General features: G+C 43.1%; 1 protein-coding gene across 1 annotated transcript in view; it reads left to right on the top strand.

Moving 5' to 3' along the window:
- The window catches only part of LOC129724981 (uncharacterized), a 176,101-nt gene that overhangs the window by 151,911 nt on the left and 8,364 nt on the right, over positions 1 to 15,826 (top strand). The window contains exons 12-15 of the mRNA XM_055680320.1: positions 5,373 to 5,624; positions 5,763 to 5,872; positions 6,850 to 7,070; positions 7,330 to 7,426. Coding sequence (XP_055536295.1) covers positions 5,373 to 5,624; positions 5,763 to 5,872; positions 6,850 to 7,070; positions 7,330 to 7,426 — 680 coding nt within the window. The remainder of the gene's footprint in view (positions 1 to 5,372; positions 5,625 to 5,762; positions 5,873 to 6,849; positions 7,071 to 7,329; positions 7,427 to 15,826) is intronic.

Genomic DNA, 15,826 nt, shown 5'->3' on the forward strand with positions numbered 1-15,826 from the left:
CCGATACTCTCTTTTCAATGTCCGGACGGTTAGTCGACTAGTTCTTCCTACCCAAAGCATGAAGTACCAGGAGCTAGCTAAGCGCTTTCCCCATCTGCGTGGTCTCCCCATCGACGACTATGAGTCGATCGAACCCAAGCTTCTCATCGGCTTGGATAATTTGAAACTGGGAGTTCCGCTCAAGCTGCGAGAAGGAGGGCAAACTCATCCGATTGGGGCAAAGTGCCGTCTAGGTTGGAGTGTCTACGGTTACGTCCCAAATCTGTCGTCGCATTCAGCAATCGTTGGATTTCACGTCGGAGCGGTCTCAGATCGCGACCGCGAACTCAGCGAACAGCTCCATGACTATTTCACGCTTGAAGACAACGGAGTCTCCATTCCAAGTCCTGAAATGGAATCCGAAGATGAGGAACGAGCGATACGGTTACTACAGGAGACTACACGACGCACGCCCGAGGGAGCACATTTCGAAACCGGATTACTGTTTAAAACGGACGATCCAAACTTTCCTGACAGTTATCCCATGGCTGTCCGACGTCTGGAGGCACTAGAGCGTAGACTTCAACGAGATCCAGCGCTGAAAGAACGTGTGCACCAGCAAGTATTAGACTACGAACGGAAAGGATACACACCGAGCAACTCTTGCCGAATTGACTTCCGTTGAGGCAAATCGTGTATGGTACCTTCCCCTAGGTGTCGTTACAAACCCCAAAAAACCAGACAAAATCCGGCTGATCTGGGATGCGGCGGCCAAGGTGGGGGAAGTCTCCTTTAACTCCCGTCTCCTAAAAGGACCCGACCTACTAGTCGCGCTCCCGACGGTACTCAGCCAGTTTCGCCAATTCCAGTGGCGCTTACTGGTGACGTCATGGAAATGTTTCATCAGCTGCGAATGCGTTTCCCTGACTGTCAATCGCAACGTTTCCTTTTCCGGTTTTGTTCCTCGGATAACCCCCAAGTTTACGTCATGGACGTCGCTACATTTGGGGCGTGCTGTTCCCCGGCGTCGGCACAGTACGTAAAGAACCTTAACGCCGATGAGTTCGCTAGCGATTATCCAAGAGCAGCGGACGCCATCAAGAAAAAGCATTACGTCGACGACTACTTGGACAGCTTCAAGACGATCGAGGAGGCGATTACAGTCGTGAACGAGGTCAGGCTTGTGCAGTCCAAGGGAGGCTTCACTCTACGGCGATTCCTTTCCAATGAACCCGAAGTGCTGCGAAGAATAGGTGAAGTAGCTGAAGAGGAATCTAAAAGCCTTCATATGGAACGAGAGGGCAAGTCCGAATCGGTACTTGGGATGCAATGGATCCCGAAAGAAGATGTGTTCATCTACTCCTTCGGAACACGCGATGATTTACAGGCCATCCTGCATCCAGATCATATGCCCACCAAGCGTGAAGTGGCCAAGGTGGTCATGAGCCTTTTCGATCCGCTCGGTCTAATCGCGTATTTCCTGGTTCACGGTAAAATCTTTATCCAGGAGCTCCGGGCACGTGGAGTCGGCTGGGATCAAGAAATCCCCCAAGAACTAAATGGACGTTGGCGACAATGGGTGTGCTTACTCCAGCAACTGGGTCAACTTCGCATTCCTCGAAGCTACTTCCAACCGACACATGACTATTCTCGTCTGCAAATCCACGTCTTGGCTGATGCTAGCGAAACCGCTTACGCCTGTGCAGTGTACTTCCGCTTGGAGACGTCCCGCGGCATAGAAGTGACACTTGCTGAAGCCAAAACTAAAGTTGCCCCGTTGAAAACACTATCTATTCCTCGTCTCGAACTGAAAGCGGCAGTTTTGGGCGTACGCTTGATGAACACGGTCCTGAAACGTCATACCTTCGTGGTTTGTCAACGCTACTGTTGGAGTGATGCAACCACTGTCCTCGCGTGGGTGCGCTCCACCGATCATCGGCGTTATCATAAATATGTAGCCGTTAGGGTCGGCGAGATCTTGTCATCCACGCAACAATCCGAGTGGCGCTGGGTCCCAACCAAGCTCAATGTTGCGGATCTCGCTACAAAGTGGGACAACGGTCCGCAAATTACCATGGACAGTCCCTGGTTTCAAGGCCCGGCCTTTCTCTACGAGCTCGAAGAGGGCTGGCCCAAGCAGCGAACGATTGCCTCAACCGAGCAAGAGCTTCGTCCGTCCCATTTTCATGCCGCACACTTCTCTTCGGACATGGCATTCAACCGATTTAATCGATGGACCAAGATGCAGCGTGTAGCTGCATGTGTTTTTCGCGGGTTGAACAACTTCCCCAAGCGCCGATCGAGGGAAAACCTGCAACTCGGAAACCTAACAAGCGACGAACTTCGACGAGCAGAAGAAATCCTCCTGAAAACGGCACAAAGCGATTTCTACGCGGAGGAAATTGTAGTTTTGGCTAAGACTCAAGGTCCACCCGAGCAGCGTCATGCAATCGTGGACAAATCCAGCTCTATCTACAAGCGGTGGCCATACCTGGACGAGAGCGGAGTTCTGCGAAGTCGGGGACGAATTGGCGCGGCACCATACGTACCGGCCGAAGCTAAGTTCCCAATCATCCTCCCCAAACAACACCTAATCACCTTCCTTATTGTAGACTGGTACCACCGCCGTTTCCGTCATGCCAACCGAGAAACCATTTTCAACGAAATCCGCCAACGGTTCGAGATTTCAAACCTGAGACGACTACTGGAGAAAGTTCAGAAAGCGTGCGCTTTCTGTCGCGTAGCGAAGGCGATGCCAACACCACCACCAATGGCTCCGCACCATGAGATGCGCTTGACGGCTTTCGTTCAGCCCTTCACGTTTACCGGACTAGACTATTTCGGGCCGATACTGGCGAAGGTGGGTAGGGGCAACGTGAAGCGCTGGGTGGCACTATTCACGTGCCTCACGACTAGAGCAATCCACATGGAGGTGGTACACTCGTTAAGCACGGAGTCCTGTATCATGGCAGTACAACGTTTTGTGGCACGCAGAGGCATCCCAAGGGAATTCTGGACCGATAATGCTACCTGCTTCCAAGGCACCAGCAACGAGATGAGGGCGCTAAGAGAAGCTAGAGACAAGGCTTTATCCACAAAGTTCACGACCTCCCAAACTACCTGGAAGTTTATACCCCCAGCGGCGCCACACATGGGCGGTGCGTGGGAGAGATTAGTTCGGTCGGTCAAGGTAGCGATTGGAGCGGTTATGGATGGCCCACGGAAACCCGATGACGAGACACTGGAGACGATTCTCCTGGAAGCGGAGGCCATGATCAACTCCAGGCCTCTCACCTTCATTCCGCTGGAATCTGCGGATCAGGAGGCATTGACCCCAAACCATTTTTTGTTGGGCAACTCTTCTGGCACGAAGTTCCTACCCACCGTAAAGCTGGACAGTCGTTCAACACTCCGAAGCAGTTGGAAGTTGGCCAGGTACATCACCGATGAGTTCTGGCGCAGGTGGCTAAAGGAGTACCTCCCCGTAATCACACGAAGATGCAAATGGTTCAAGGATGTGAAAGATCTGGAGGTAGGTGACCTAGTTTTGGTGGCTGACGGAGCGGCACGGAACCAGTGGGCTAGGGGGAGGATCGAGAGGGTGATTCCAGGACGAGACGGCAGAGTACGACAAGCGTTGGTTCGGACATCGTCAGGAACTCTACGTAGACCAGCGGTGAAGTTAGCTGTTTTGGACGTCGAGGTGAACAGTAAACCTGGCATCGGTGACCCCGGATCTTGAGACCCTCACCAAGGTTTACGGGCGGGGGTATGTCACGACGGGTCCCTGGTCGCAACGCAACGCTTCATATTGCAGCGCGGCATTCGCCGCTGACAAAGTGACGTGAAGACCAACTGTCATAACCCGTCGGAACGTCAAGACATAATGGAATAGGAGAAATCAGAACAGAATAATTCTTCATGCAGTGACAACGTGCAATTCATTTCTCTACGCAATTCAATTTATTATTCTAGTTAAAATCTATAAAATACTATATTAAATACTAAACCTAAAGTACCACAGCTCTTAAAACTAAATTTCCTATATACAATTTTCGGGAGTGATAGTTTCTAAAATATATTTTCTGCACATGTAAGTACGGATCATTTGAGGGTTAGAAATTCTTAACCTAGTGCTTAAATAGAATTATATATCTACAGTTACAAGTAAGGCATAGTGGGACAGGAAAGCCAATACCACTTCCAGAATAATCACACCAAATTTGTAAGTAATCCTAAGCGAATCAGTTTGTAAAACTAGCCTAAATAAAACTTTTTCTGTAGCTTAAAGCTAACACAATATAACACACGTGTTTGCTACCATAGAGTTGGTGATTCCAGCCCAACATTAGTGATCTTCCATTTAGAAGATCAAATCGAAATTATATAAATACATCGCAGCGCAGACATTTAATAAGGCTTAAGAACTAGAGCTACGATATTGAAATAATAACTATGTTCATTCACGAAAAAAAATGAAACTCAAATCAACAGGCTTCAAGCGCCTCCATCAAATAGAAACTGGTGAGGTTACATGGTTATTTGTGCAAAGTTGCAATCCAATCTTTTCACATTACTAAGAAAATTGAAAGGGAAATGCGAACCATTCAGGCAGAAGATCTCAAGTCAAATCAAACAACTTTATCGTGCGATCACAGTATTAATATTTTCCAATTACAATAGCAAAAAGCATCTACCGTGCTGGATCGAAACCCGTACAGTATCGAGATCCGTACACCTTGATGTTTTTCGTCAGTGTAAAGCATTATATAAACGAAAATTCATATGATAGTTACATGTACAAACATGTAACTATCATATGAATTTTCATTTTTATAATGTTTAAAACTGACGAAAAACATCAAGGTGTACGGATTTCGATACTGTACGGGTTTCGATCCAGCACGGTAGAGCATCAAAATCACAGCTGACCGATGATGGCATGTTTCTCTCCTGCTGGACACTGCGTTTCCTTCGAGTGTACACACTTTCTTTACATGTTTCTGTCGGACCTGTTGACGCTTGTCACATAGCCTGCGGGCATGACTTTTCTGTTTCATGTATTTTTTTTTTCGCTTTCTTTGTGAGTCGGGCCTAACACGATTGATGAATGGGACATTGAAAAACACGACCTTGAATGGTGTTTACTTTTCCATACTACCAATGAAATTTGTTCATCCACTTGAAAAATGGAAAGGAATTTAATTCCAACACATCTGGTCTCTCGTCTGAAGAGAGTGATATAAATCGACCAAAATTAACACTACGAAATTGGAAATAATTTAATCACATGGTAAACCAATCAATTTCTTCCTCGTGTCGTGCGTGCCATCATCAATCTAAACACTCCTTTCAGTAGCGGAAATTTGATTGCGTTTGTTCAATTCTCCCAGGTACAAATCGATAATGCGGTTAAACATAACCAACATCCGGCTGGCAGACTTCGGCGAGTACCATTGTATTGCCAAGAACGAGCTCGGCATCACCCAGGCAGAGTTTCACCTAATGGAACATTCACCGTACATCATTCACAGACCGGGAGGCATGGGCGATCCGCAGGAATATGGCAAACAGCCGCCGAAGGTTGAATCGTACGAGGAAATCTGTGGTCCGCCGACCACGTGCCCGGAGTGTCCTGATCCAAGGTAAATGCCATCGAAAAGGCGTAACACAAAAGCCGTTCATCATTGTTGTTCAACTTAGTGCCCTTCTCTCTGGCTGAGTTGTCTGTTTTGGAAATAACCGAGAACTAATTAATTGTTGTTTAATCGATTGCTTCGCAGAGACTTCAAATGCAAAGATACTATTGTTTCGTTGTACGATCTGGTGGGAAATCTGGAGATCAAGCAAACTGGTAATGTTAGCTACCCTGGATTGGGAAACCGAACAACAGGTGAGAAGTTTTTCTGCTTTCATCTCATGCGGATCCAATTTTGCCCGCCATTATTAAATTGCGCTGCCCGTGGTCGTGGCTTGTCGATGAATCCAGAAATGCTGGTCAGCAAATATTGATTTCGAAATAATAGTGCAAACACAGTACACGGTCGTTGTGACCACAATTGAGAATTTGTGGCGACGCAGACAGCGCCAAATCATCTTTAGATTATATGTCATATAGTGTGGTGTCCGGAGCATTCACCACATTTTCAATATATATCCGCTCTTCTTCGATGCAAAATTTCTAATCTAATCTTCATACAAGACCAACAGTGTTAGAAGCACATTAGCAAATAATTCATAATTTCAAATATAGAAAATGGTAGAAGTTTCTCTCTGAATTACCTGTAATGATGTAAAAATTTCAAAGAAGATAGCTTTTTAAATATCCCCCTTTTGTTTTGCATAAGAAAGGGAACATCCATAAATGACGTAGCTTTTTTTTAGGTTTTTTTGACCCCCTCCTCCTCCATCGTAGCATTTCGTCACAAAGTCAGGACCCCCCTCTAGATAATTACGTAGCTTATAACAACCCCCCCCCCCTCACATAATTTTTTTTGGAAATATTTGTTATCCAAAACATACCTTGAGTCATTAATGAACAAGAAAAGACAAGGAAGGAATAAAAATGACCCTAAGCAGACAAAACAGTGATAAAAAAGAACAATTAGAAAAAACCCAAATTTTTTTCTTAGTTTCATGTTTGCGACGTAGCTTGGCTTGAAGCCCCACCCTCCCCCTCGTCACATTTCGTCACAAACTGCAAACCCCCCCCTTCCCCTCAAATGCTACGTCATTTATGAATGTTCCCAAAGGTTAATTGCAAAGCTAAGCGCAGTTGTATTCATTAAGCTGTGGCCCGCAAAACATGAAACACCTGAAGCAAGCAAAAACAACGACAGTCGCAATGTTAATGGATTGCTTTTTGTGCAGATTGCGTATTGTATGCAGTTGGAAAGCCGGTCTACCACAAGTACACCGATCAAAACTACGGAGCCTGGCTGAAGGACGCTGCGTCCAGGAATGATGCTATAGAGAAAAAAATCTGGGCAACGCGGGAAAACGACACGAGCCGGTTGTTCGAGTTTGCCAATAAAACCACCTACCGGAATAACGTCGCTACGAAAACCTATCGACTGGATAAACCGTTTAGGGTAAGAGTATACTGTATACTGTGTGAAGTGTGCGATATAATCGGGATTTACGATGCTTGCTGCCGTTCAGGGATAAAAAGCTATTTCTAGATGTGTGTTTAAAAAAATGCAAAAGAATTTCATTCGGCGAAACAACGGCACGAAATCCCTGACGTTCACTGTGACAATGATAATACCTACCTACGACCCATCTGAACCAAACAAACCACTGATCCATGTTTCTATATTTTCGTTCATTTTTTTTCCGCACATCCCACAGGGTAATGCTCATGTTGTGTACAATGGATCATTCTACTACAACGAGCGAAATTCACCACGGATCGTCAAATATGACCTTAACTCCGAGCGACAGACAGGTAAGTCGGAAAACGAATCGACAAGTGCGGGAGGGTTGCACAGATATTTTATACCTACGTAACATCAGCAAATAGGGAGGCACGGATGCTGTAACATTGTAGTTATGTTCAGTTTCTAACGAATAATGAGAAATCAATACGTTATGAGCTGTTGAGTAGAATGACTATTCAAAACATAAAATTAATGAAGAAAAAAATATATTTTAAATTGGGTAATACTCGATATTGAACATCTCTACTAGAGCAGATAAACAGCGGTATCCCTTCCATGACATCATACTTTGCATTGTTTGTGATACCACCAGCGTTGCTGTGATACCTGCTGCATTGGAATTGTGAAGACTGTCATTATATTCAGCAGCTCGCTTATTTGCTACCGGAACTGTGAAAGAAGTTCACAGCTTCCATGGCCTGTCTGTACACAAATTTGACCTCTTAACTCAGCTTTAAAAACAAACGAGGGAAACAATCAACACCGGCATAACCGTGCGCACGGGAGTGTTTTTGGGGTTTCAAAATTTTGGGTAAATTATTGACAAAACAACCTTAAATGTTACAATACAACAAACTATTAAGACACTAAGAAAAAATCAAATGCTAGTATTTGCATATTCGCTATGGAGTGTCTAAAACGCCACTTTAGTATGTATTACACTAGAAGCCGTCCTCATTCCACGTATATAGAGAAATCGTCATTTTAGATTGTCATTTTTTCTTGAAATGCTGTCGAATGCCAAAAAAATTGGAAGAAAAATAATTTCAAATTGGGCGTTAAGTGTATGAGAATGCTTCGAAAAGCAACGAAAATTTTGAACAAGGTTTTAAATTACCTTAAAGCTACTTCTAAAACCAGTCAGTCTCAGGTTAATTGAAAAACACTTCTATACAGAAAACAGAAAAACGAAAAAACTGGTTTAGTTCAGAATATCTGAAAAACACTTCGAGAATATTATTACTGGGATATTTGTTTCATGGTTCATCTCATTAAGCGTGAAAAATGCACGGAATAAACACCAAATTTTCACAAAATAATTGAAAACATAAACGAAATACGCTTACATGCTCTTATGGAAATGCCCAATAATGGAAATATAGTGAACTTAGCTTAATTTATACTGAACTTTGTAAAACAAACCATTTTTCACAACACTCCCATATTCATATTTAACTTGAATTATTGCTCAATTATTCATCTCAAGACGCCCTTATATTCATCACACTGTTAATTACTTTCGTGAATGAATGTAGCCACATAGCTTAGTATCGAGTATAGGTCACCTAGATGTTTGCTGTAGTTGTTCACGCACAAAATCGGTAACCTCGGTAACCACTGCAGTGCTGTCGATTTATGTCAATTATGTCGGAATAATTCAATGTTTTCAGTATGGTTTTTCCGTAGGTATTGAAAGAAACTGATTTGGCAACTTTTGATTACACTGGTCGTCACTGAGGTCTCTGAAAAAACCTAAATTAATCCACCTAGCGGTCAGACCCAGCCTTTCTCATTTAAACTTATTATTTGTAAAAATAGATTTACATGAACGCTTCAATTCAGTAAATGTATATTCACTCTTTGGTTTTAAAAAATCGATGCTGTAATCTATACATATAAAAATGCAGTCCGGTCTGTCTGTCTGTTTGATCCATATAGGCTTGAAAAATACCGAACCGATCGACGTGAAAATTTGTATGTAGGGGTTTTTGGTGCCGATAAAGGTTCTTATGATAGTTTGAGACCCCTTCCTCTTCTGGAAGGGAGGAGTCTCATACAAATGAAACATAAATTTCTACACAACTCAAGAACAAACCAAGCAAGTAAAACCGAATTTGGCATGTGGATGTTTTAAGGAGTGGTCCCCGTGGTTTTGTGGTTAGCGATGTCGGTCGGCTAGCTCTCCCACACGGTTGTGATATCGGGTTCGATTCCCGATCAGGTCGAGGAACTTTTCGAGCTGGAAATTTTCTCGACTCAGCACTGGTACACGGTGTATCGTTGTACTTATCCTACAACATGCAAAATGTGTTGAAAATAATATCGATAACGAATTCTCTCAACTAATCTAGTTGATCGAGACCGAATTAGCCCCCAGGCTAGCGTGCGATATTTTTTATGTTTTAAGGGGTAAAAAATATGTCCATAATAGTTGGACGCCCCTCCCTTTTCTGGAAGGGAGGGGTTCCATACAAATGAAACACAAATTTCTGCACATCTCGAGAACTAATCAACTAAATGGAACCAAATTTGGCAGGTAAATTTTTTAAGTAGTTAAAAATATGTCCATAATGTTTTGACACCCCTTCTTTTTTTTGAAGGGCGGGTGCCATACAAGTAAAACACAAATTTCTGCATATCTCGAAAACTAACCGAGAAAATGGAACCAAATTTAGCATGTGAATGTTTTTGGAGGTAACAAATATGTGCATAATGGTTTAATACCCCTACATTTTCTGGAAGGGAGGGGTTGCATACAAATGCAACACAAATTTCTGCACATCTCGAGAGTTAACCAACTAAATGGAACCAAATTTGGCAGGTAAATGTTTTTAGAAGTAACAAATATGTTCCATAATCGACCTCAGGCAACATTTTTTCTGAAAAACAGCTGAAAATGACCAAATACCACCCAATATGGGTATTTCCGAAAACGGAATGATGCACTGGAACCACAAATCGACTTTAGACAACATTTTGAATTGTAAGATTGCAACTTCCAGTTTCTGAAAAACAGCTTGAAATGGACGATTCCCATTAAATATGAGTATCTGTTGTACCAGAAAGATGCACAGAAGCTAAAAATTGATCACAGACACAATCGTGAATTTTAAGATGGTGGCTTCCGATGTCTGGCAAACATCCGGAAATGACCAAATAGCATTCAATATGAATGTTTTCGGAACCAGAATAACTCCCAGATGATAGAAATTGATTTCACAGGCAATTTTAAAATCCAAAATCACGACTTTCGGTTTCTGAAAAACAGCCCAAAGGGACCAAATACCACCCAACATGAGTATCTCCGGAGCCAGAATGTTGCAAGAAGCTAAAAATTGACCTCAGACACCATCATGAGTTGCAGGATGGCAACTTCTGGTTTCTGGTTGGAGAAACACCCATATTGGGTGTTATTCGATCATTTTCGGCTGTTTCCCAGGAACCAAAGATCGCCAACCAAGAATCCAAAATTGGGTCTGTGGTCGATTTCAGCTGCTGTGTATCATTCTAGATCCGGAGATACGCATGTTAGACGGAAATCGGCCATTTTTGGCAGAAAAAACAGCCAAAAATGGCCGAGTTTAAGTAGTCTTCGGAATATGTTCCTTTTCATAGCTGAATTTCACATTTTTAAACATAACAGGCAAAGTAATAGTCCGATTGCAAAACAAATCAATGGGGTCTCATGGGGCAACTAGACCTTCCATTTGACACTAATTTTATGAAGATCGGTCCAGCCATCTCTGAGAAACATGAGTGAGATTGAACAGTCTTCAGAACACGTTTCTTTTCATAACTTTTTAACCATATGTCCAATCTTTATGAAATTCAAAAGTTAAGAGTTTTTCAGATATCCCGTTCATTTTTTTTCAGTTTTTAAATAGTTTATTTGACACGGCACGATACAATTTATGTTTAACTGAGCCAAGTACATTTTTTTTAAATTCTAAATTAGCAGGGAAAAGAGGGAGGCCTTTTCTTTATTCTCGCGGCCGACTACGAGCTAGTGGGGATTTAAGGTGAGAGGAGGGGAGTTACAATTTTGATTTCAACTATATTGAGTTATACGATTTATTTATTTGTACATGGCTAAGCAGTGATGTTCTATTTGAGCAGTTTGGACTGAGGTGTCTGCGTGAACATGAAGATGCCGAGTCTTCGTTTGGGTGTCTCCAGCTTAGTGTATCATCTTCTTTCAGCGTGTAGCGGGAATGGTAATCTAACAAATAGATAGAAGAGTTTCATATTTTAATACCAGCGTGTTTTATGAACACGTATAGCTGTGTCATGTAATGGAGATCACCGCTTCCCAGAATGTCTCTAACGGGTACGTTCGGTTGTTTTCCTCGGGCCCGAAGGGAATCTATAAGCTCGGACCTAACACCACAGTATTCGGTACACGACCAAACAACATGCTCGATGTCATGGTAGCCATCGCCACAAACGCAGTGATTACTGTCTACAAGCCCTATACGAAAGAGATGCCTGTTTAACGTATAGTGATTGGACATAAGTCTGGACATCACGCGAATGAAGTCCCGACCTACATCCAACCCCTTGAACCATGCTTTCGTCGATACCTTTGGAAAAATGGAATGTAGCCACCGTCCCAGTTCATCTGAGTTCCATGATGATTGCCAACTGTTGAGTGTTCTCTGACGCAAAATGCTATAAAATTCATCATAAGCAAATGGTCTTTCATAAATATCGCCGTCAATAGCACCCACCTTAGCTAAAGAGTCAGCCTTTTCGTTACCCGGAATCGAGCAATGAGAAGGGACCCACGCTAAGGTAACCCGGTAATTTTTATCTGTTAAAGCACTTAAAAACCGCCGTATTTTCCCCAGGAAATACGGGGTGTGCTTCACAGGCTTCATTGATCGCAGAGCCTCAATGGCACTGAGACTATCTGTGAAGATGAAGTAGTGGTCTATGGGTAGGGTTTCGATGATTCCAAGAGAGTACTGAATAGCAGCAAGTTCTGCGACGTACACGGAAGCAGGAGCATCGAGTTTGTAGGAGGCGGTAAAATTTTCGTGGAAAACACCGAAGCCAGTGGACTCATCTAGATTAGATCCGTCAGTGAAAAACCTTTTATCATAACTAACATGTTTAAACTTATTGGAAAAAATCTTAGGGATCTCTTGGGGTCGCAATTGATCCGGGATACCAGAAATGTCTTGTTTCATGGTGGTGTCGAAGAATATAGCATTATTAGAAGTAGCTAAAAGTGCGACATTGGAGGAATCGTATGAAGAAGGATTAATATCTTGAGCCATATAGTCAAAATATAAAGTCATAAATCTGGATTGAGATTGAAGGTCGACCAACCTCTCGAAATTTTCAATTACTAATGGGTTCATAACTGTGCATCGAATTAGCAACCGGTAAGAGAGATTCCAAAAACGATGTTTCAACGGAAGAATACCCGCTAACACTTCAAGACTCATCGTATGGGTCGACTGCATGCAACCCAAGGCAATACGCAAACAACGATATTGTATTCTCTCTAATTTTATAATGTGCGTGTTCGCGGCGGAGCGAAAGCAGAAACAGCCGTACTCAAGAACTGACAATATCGTTGTTTGGTATAACCTTAGAAGGTCTCCTGGGTGAGCACCCCACCAAGTTCCGGTAATCGTACGAAGAAAATTAATCCTCTGTTGGCATTTTTGTGTCAGATACCTAATATGACAAGCCCAGGTGCATTTAGAGTCGAACCAGACCCCGAGATATTTAGCGACTAAAACCTGAGAGATCGTTCTACCCGTTAGTAGGAGCTGCAGCTGAGCTGGGTTATGCTTCCTAGAAAAAACGACCAACTCAGTTTTCTCCGGAGAGAATTCGATACCCAGCTTAAGAGCCAAATCAGACAAATTGTCTAAGGTATCTTGCAATGGTCCTTGCAGATCGCTAGCCTCGCTACCAGTAATGGATACAACGCTATCGTCTGCAAGTTGCCTTAGCGTGCATGAATTTGTAAGACATTCATCGATGTCATTGACGTAAAAATTATACAAGAGAGGACTTAAACATGAGCCCTGGGGGAGGCCCATGTAACTAATTCGGGAAGTTGTCGAATCGCCATGTGAGAAATACATATGCTTTTCTGACAACAAATTGAGCAAAAAGTTATTCAAATTTGGTGAAAGTCCCTGCGAATGAAGTTTCGCGCTTAAAACTTCTACAGAGACAGAGTCAAAAGCCCCCTTAATATCCAAGAACGCAGAAGCCATTTGCTCTTTCCGAGCAAATGCGACTTGAATTTCAGTAGAAAGCAACGCTAGGCAATCGTTCGTCCCTTTACCCCGGCGAAAGCCAAATTGAGTATCTGAAAGTAACCCGTTTGTTTCGACCCATTTGTCTAACCGTAAGAGGATCATTTTCTCCATTAATTTCCGGAGGCAAGAGAGCATCGCAATCGGCCTATATGAGTTGTGATCAGAGGCAGGTTTCCCGGGTTTCCGAATAGCAATGACTTTTACCTCCCTCCAGTCATGCGGAACAATATTTAGCTCAAGAAACTTGTTGAATAAATTCAACAAGCGTCTTTTTGCAGAGTCGGGTAGATTCTTCAACAGGTTGAATTTTATTCTATCTAACCCTGGAGCCTTATTGTTGCACGACAGGAGAGCCATTGAAAATTCCAACATCGAAAATGGAGGCTCTTCCGTAGTTACTAATAACGCGTCGCGAAAGGTTTTCTGTTCCGGTACAGAGTCTGGACAGACCTTTTTGGCAAAATCGAGTATCCAGCGATCTGAATACTCCTCGCTTTCATTCGAAACGTCACGGTTCCGCATGCGCCTGGCGGTATCCCAAAGAGTGCTCATCGCTGTTTCCCTGGACAACGCGTTTACGAACCGCCGCCAGTACCCGCGTTTTTTCGCCTTAACTAAGCTCTTCACAATTGTAGGTATTTATTAAATGAGAAAATAGATCGAATTTGGGGATGATACTTCTGCAATTCCACTGTAATACAGTGATAAAATTCCTAACCTCTTTCGCCGTATTAGTCATCGAAAGATATGATAGCTGAAATGAGGGGCCAAGTTGCTGCTAGTCAAAAAGGTTTTCACTGTAGGAAGAAGGGCAAGAAGAATATTTTGTAGGGGATCTGGTATGTTGAATGTTTTAAATATCCAGTCCACAATATCAGAAAATTTTATGAACCCTGTTTCTTTTTTATCTTCTGATCGAGAAATGGGTGCACGAGGGGTTTTTGGTGCCCCAGGAAGCGGTGGGTACTCCTGGTTTGATTTAAAATTAAAATCGGGAGGTACTTGTTTCGGTTTTTCTTCACCGCTTCCTTTTTGTGTTGGATTATTGGTCATTCCGCTAGGGGTTATCTTGCGACCTTTGCGAGAAAGATTAGGAGAGTTGATCATTCTCCTCTTCCTAGATCCTTCTGGCATGGCATAAGAACACCCTTCGACGGGATCGTCAGATGTACCCTCATCGGTTGGCAAAAAGGAAAAGATGTTTCCTGTCGAGGGTGGCTCAGCACTCTTCAGCATTTCTGCGAAAGAGCGCTTTGATCGTTCCTTGAGGGAACGCTTTATTTTTTCCTCGCGCTGTTTGTACGCGGGACACGCCGAAAGGTCATGCCGAGTTCCCTCGCAGTAAAGACACTTTTCAGTATCCTCACTGCAAGCGGTCTCAGCATGATTGCCTCCGCACTTGCTGCAGCGTGCCTTGTTGCAGCAGTAGGTGGCTGTATGACCTAACTGCTTGCAGTTTTGGCAATGCATGACCCGCGGTACGAACAGGCGTACAGGCAGACGAACCCTGTCCAAAGAGATGTAGTTCGGCAGTGCGGATCCGGCGAATGTTACACGGAAGGAATCCGAAGGGAAGAATTTCTTCTTCCCTTCTTCGATGGATACTGAATGCAATTGCTTGACATCCAGTATCTTTACATCTTGAATCAGGGGGTTCTTGAAGCAGCCAACCCCGTGACGCAAAATGTCATCGACCGTGAGGCTTCCTTCGGTAACCACACCGTCGATCTCCACGTCCTTGGCAGGGATGTACACGCGGTACTCTCTCGTGAAGAGCTCGTAGCTAGCAATTGCGTTTGCTTGCTTCAAGCTACTCACAACAACTCGCAGTTTGTTCGGTCTAACCTTTGTAATTTCGGCTACGTCCGAAAACTGTTTTGCCAGGTCCTTGCCGATTTGAATTATATTTAGAGGCTTCTTTATGGGCCTGAAGTAAACTACGAACGGACCTTTCGAAGCATCTGGGTAAGCTTTCACCCGTGTTGCCGGTACCCTTGGTACGGGGCTAGGTAGCGGGGAAGGTAGAGGGGAATTGATGGGGGAGATCTCAATCTCTTCCCCAGTTGTTTCCACATCCAGGAATAGTTGCACCTGCATGTCGTCCATTTTGCGGGAGCGTTACGCTCTACCGCACACAAACGATAAATATTCGAATGTGGGGGGGGGTCAAGTAGTTGCTATTAAATTTTAAAAACAATTTTTCAAACTACAATGGATCAAAATAAAAAAAGGCAGTAATACTAATACTAATAACAATAGTAATAATAATAATAATAATAATAATAATAATAATAATAATAATAATAATAATAATAATAATAATAATAATAATAATAATAATAATAATAATAATAATAATAATAATAATAATAATAATAATAATAATAATAATAATAATTATAGTAA

Source organism: Wyeomyia smithii, chromosome 2, assembly GCF_029784165.1.
Source record: "Wyeomyia smithii strain HCP4-BCI-WySm-NY-G18 chromosome 2, ASM2978416v1, whole genome shotgun sequence".
NCBI classification, from domain to species: Eukaryota; Metazoa; Arthropoda; class Insecta; order Diptera; family Culicidae; genus Wyeomyia; species Wyeomyia smithii.